The sequence below is a fragment of the Crocodylus siamensis genome, chromosome 10, assembly GCF_052110815.1.
Source record: "Crocodylus siamensis isolate JL-2025a chromosome 10, ASM5211081v1, whole genome shotgun sequence".
Classification (NCBI taxonomy): domain Eukaryota; kingdom Metazoa; phylum Chordata; order Crocodylia; family Crocodylidae; genus Crocodylus; species Crocodylus siamensis.
The window spans coordinates 37,374,050-37,378,384 of NC_143404.1; the positions used below are offsets into that span (position 1 = coordinate 37,374,050).

The window sequence follows — 4,335 nt, forward strand, 5'->3', positions numbered from 1 at the left end:
GAGCGAGTGCGCAACCAAGCCAAGCGTTAATAGATATCTTAGAAATTAAAATATGACCATCGTTTCCACAATGGGAACCTGTTAATGATTTTTTTTCAACGTAAGAGTTTAGGATTCTCTCAGTGAAGTCAGAATCGGGATGGATACCACCATTCACCACAGCATACAAGGAAATAGAGAAAGACCGGTGCAATTTCCAGATGACATTTACATGTCGGGACACAGGGTGTCGCTGTTCTCCGCAAAAAAATCTTTGGTGGGCAGGAAAATCGCAGCTCCGCCCCGACTCCGAGCTGACAGTTCAGTGCGAGTGCAGAGGACAATGGCGGAGGCCCCGGGTGCCGGAGTCGTGGATTGAAAGCGGCTCGGGGGGACTTATGCAAGTCTTCTGGTGTGTCACCAGCCACGCAAGTGCCGTGTGGAGTAACAGCGGCGAGATCTGCCATGCCGGCGCCCCGGCGCGGCGGCCCGGCGGCGAGGCAGCTGCTGCGGCTGGTGCTGCTGCAGGCGGCCTGGGCGGCGGGGAGCGGCCCGCTGCAGTACTCGGTGCCGGAGGAGGCCAAGGCCGGCACGCTGGTGGGCCGCCTGGCCCAGGACCTGGGGCTGGAGGCCGGGGAGCTGGCGGCGCGGAGGCTGCGGCTGGTGCGCAAGGGCGGGCGCGACTCGCTGGAGCTGAAGGCGGAGAGCGGGGCGCTGGTGGTGCAGTCGCGGCTGGACCGGGAGGAGCTGTGCGGGCAGAGCGCGCGCTGCGCCCTGCACCTGGACGTGCTGGTGGACAAGCCGCTGCGGGTGTTTCACGTGGAGGTGGAGGTTCAGGACATCAACGACAACGCGCCCGTGTTCCCGGTAGGAGAGCGAAATCTCTTTATATTCGAATCGAGACTGCCGGGGTCGCGCTTCCCACTACAGGTCGCGTCTGATGAGGATATCGGTACAAATGCTTTGCTGAGCTACAAACTCAACCCTAGCGAATATTTTTTTATCGACTTGCAAACCAATGGGGACGAAAGCAAATCCGCAGAACTTGTGTTGAAGAAACCTCTCGACCGTGAGGAGACCCCCGTGCACCGTTTGCTGCTGACGGCGACTGACGGGGGCAAACCGGAGCTGACGGGCACTGTCGAGTTGGTGATCACGGTGCTGGACGTGAACGACAACGCGCCCGTGTTCAGCCAGGCGGTTTATGAAGTGAGTTTGCCGGAGAATGCTGCTAACGGGACCTTAGTCATAAAACTCAACGCCACCGACTTGGACGAAGGGATTAATAAGGATATTTCATACGCCTTCAGTAGTCTTGTTCCTCCTGTTGTCAGAAAATTGTTCAGTATAGACCCGGGAAGTGGCGAAATCCGAGTGAAAGGGGAACTGGATTTCGAAGACACGAATTTCTACAGCATTCAAATTGAAGCTACAGACAAGGGCGCTTACACCATGTCCGGACACTGCAAAGTTTCCGTGCAACTGTTGGACGTGAACGACAACGCGCCGGAGCTGTGGGTGACGCCGCTGTCGGTGCCGGTGGCGGAGGACGCGGCGCCGGGCACGGTGGTGGCGCTGGTCCGCGCGCGGGACCGGGACTCGGGCGCCAACGGGGCCGTGACGCTGTGGCTGCGGCCCGAGGCGCCGTTCCGGCTGGTGTCGAGCTTCCGCGACTCCTACTCGCTGGTGCTGGCCGAGGCGCTGGACCGGGAGCGCGTGGCGGCCTACGAGGTGGAGGTGCGGGCCCGCGACGCGGGGGCGCCGGCGCTGGGGGCCAGCAGCCGCCTGGCCGTGCCGGTGGCGGACGTGAACGACAACGCGCCCGCCTTCGCGCAGGCCGTGTACACGGCGTTCGTGCGGGAGAACAACGCGCCGGGCGCGGCGGTGCTGACGGTGCGGGCGCGGGACGCGGACGCGGGCGAGAACGGCGCCGTGAGCTACTCGGTGGCGGGGGGCGGCGCGCAGGGCCTGGTGGCGGTGGAGGCGGCGAGCGGGCGCGTGCGGGCGCTGCAGCCGCTGGACTACGAGGAGGTGCAGGTGGTGGAGTTCGAGGTGCGGGCGCAGGACGCGGGCTCGCCGGCCTTGTGGGGCCGGGCCACGGTGCAGCTCTTCGTGCTGGACGCCAACGACAACGCGCCGGCCGTGTGGGCGCCGGCGGCGGGCGCGGCGCCCGTGCTGGCGCCGCAGTCGGCGGGCGCGGGGCAGGTGGTGGCCAAGGTGCGCGCCGTGGACGCGGACTCGGGCTACAACGCGTGGCTGCGCTACGAGCTGCAGGAGCCGCGCGGCGCCGGGCCCTTCCGCGTGGGGCTGTACAGCGGCGAGGTGCGCACGGCGCGGCCCCTGGACGAGGCGGACGGGCCGCGGCACAGCCTGGTGGTGCTGGTGCGCGACCACGGCGAGCCGGCGCTGTGCGCCACGGCCACGCTCAGCGTGTCGCTGGTGGACAGCGCGCAGGCGGCGGCGGGGGCGGCGGGGGGCGGCGGCGGCCGGGGCGGCGGGGGCGGCCGGGGCCGAGCGGCCGCTGTCGGAGCTCAACGCCTACTTGATCCTGGCCATCTGCGCCGTGTGCGGCCTCCTGGTGCTGGCGCTGGGGCTGGCGGCGGCGCTGCGGTGGCGGCCGCGGGCGGCGGTGCTGTGCGGGCCGGGCCAGGCGGCGCTGGTGTGCGCCAGCGAGGTGGGCAGCTGGTCGTACTCGCAGCGCCACAGCCGCCAGCTGGGAGTCGGCGAGGCGGCGGCCAAGGCCGACCTCATGGTGTTCAGCCCCGGCTGCCCGCCCGCCGCCGGCAGCGCGGAGAAGAGGACGGGAGGCGGCGCCGGCCCGGAGGGAAGCGCCATGGTGAGATGTCTTCATTCGCCTCTTCCCTTGCACGGCTCCCAGATTGTCGTTCCCCTCTCCCGGGCCGCGTGCCCTTTCCTTAGAAGAGATTTTGTCCTTAAGGGTTTCTTGGAACGAAGCCCTTCCAATTTTCAGCCTTGATCAGAGAGCCCCCATTCTTCCTGTGCTTTCTTTATGAATTCGTTAATTGATTGATTGCTTGATTTTTGCCGGAATGAGTGGGCACGTGGTGTGTCTTAGAAAGAGGCGATCACTCTTTGTACCTCGAGCAGAGTAATTACTCTTGTGGGTTCATTTTCTCTCATGAGGACCCATAACATACACTTTGAAGAAAGTTACTTGCATTGATGTAATGGATTATCGGAACTTCCTTTTTTGACAATGAAAAATTCACTCTTAGTTCCTTATTATTAGATGTTACTTATTCCAAACCAGTGGGTTGTGTACTAGTTACTTGTATATTATTTTCTCCTGTTCTAATGGAAATTATTAGATACACACAGAACCATTGAAAGTTAGGACTGGATGGGACCTCAGGAGTTCATCTAGTCCAGTGTTTCCCAACCTTTTCCCGCCCGAGGCCGCGCCTCCATTAATATCAAGTTTGGGCAGCACACGTGTTAAGGCATTTTGCAGGCTCATACCTGTTCTAGCTTATTATAGCTCGTTGCCTTGGCAATATTTCCGGGCACACCTGTTCATTTCTGACAGCACACTTTTGTGCTGCGGCACACTGGTTGGGAAACACTGATTTAGTCCAACCCCTGCTCAGCGCGGGACCAGCCCCGACTAGATCATGCCAAAACCTAATATATATTTTAAAATGTATTTTATGAAAGTTATTTTGTTATATATGTCAATAGGAATTTCCTTCCTCCTTCCATCTTTTCTGCCTGAGAGCAGGCCATAGGTGGTGTTTCCTCTCCTTTTCTTTTCTCTGCTCTCACTCTTCTGTGCTTCGAGGACAAGGCAGTTCAACCTGAAGTGGGTTACCGCTTGGTCGAGGTTATGTTGCCATAGGAGCTGGGTAGCAGCCAGCACCTCCCAACTCTTGTGGTTGGTACCCATTTTCTTGAGGTATACCGTCAATGTGTTCTCCATTACACCACAGGAAACTGTAATGAGCGCCTCTCCCTCCACAGCAGGAGCTGGGGTTTAATACAGCTGGACCAAAAGTGCAGAGCACGGCATCTCACAGAGGTTTTTGCTAACACTACTTCCCCTTCTAGTCCCATCAAAAGACTGCGTTTCCCGCAGGTGGTGCGAGACCACGGCAAGATGGCGCTGTGCCCCATGGTCATGTTCAGCCATTTGCTGGTGAACAGCATCCAGGCCTGGACAACAGTGTTGGGGCTGCAGCAAGGGGTTGCCGAGCTACTGCAGAGAACAGGGAGAAGGAAAGGGAGCCCAACGACGTCTCAAATGCCTCTGGCCCCAGAGTTCGTTCAACACTGGCTAAACCCCACTGTCCAGACGGCCTCGGAAAGTACAGGCTGTCCCACCCCCCTCCTCCCCCCCGA

At 60.6% G+C, this 4,335-nt stretch overlaps 1 protein-coding gene across 1 annotated transcript; it reads left to right on the top strand.

Annotated features, from left to right (window-relative positions):
* The first annotated feature begins 311 nt into the window (after positions 1-311).
* On the top strand, positions 312-3,490 carry LOC149856452 (protocadherin alpha-6-like). Its single transcript, XM_090064338.1, is given in 2 exon segments — positions 312-2,459; positions 2,461-3,490. Coding segments are annotated over 2 exon segments (2,511 nt in total). The 5' UTR covers positions 312-444; the 3' UTR covers positions 2,957-3,490.
* The last annotated feature ends 845 nt before the right edge of the window (positions 3,491-4,335 follow it).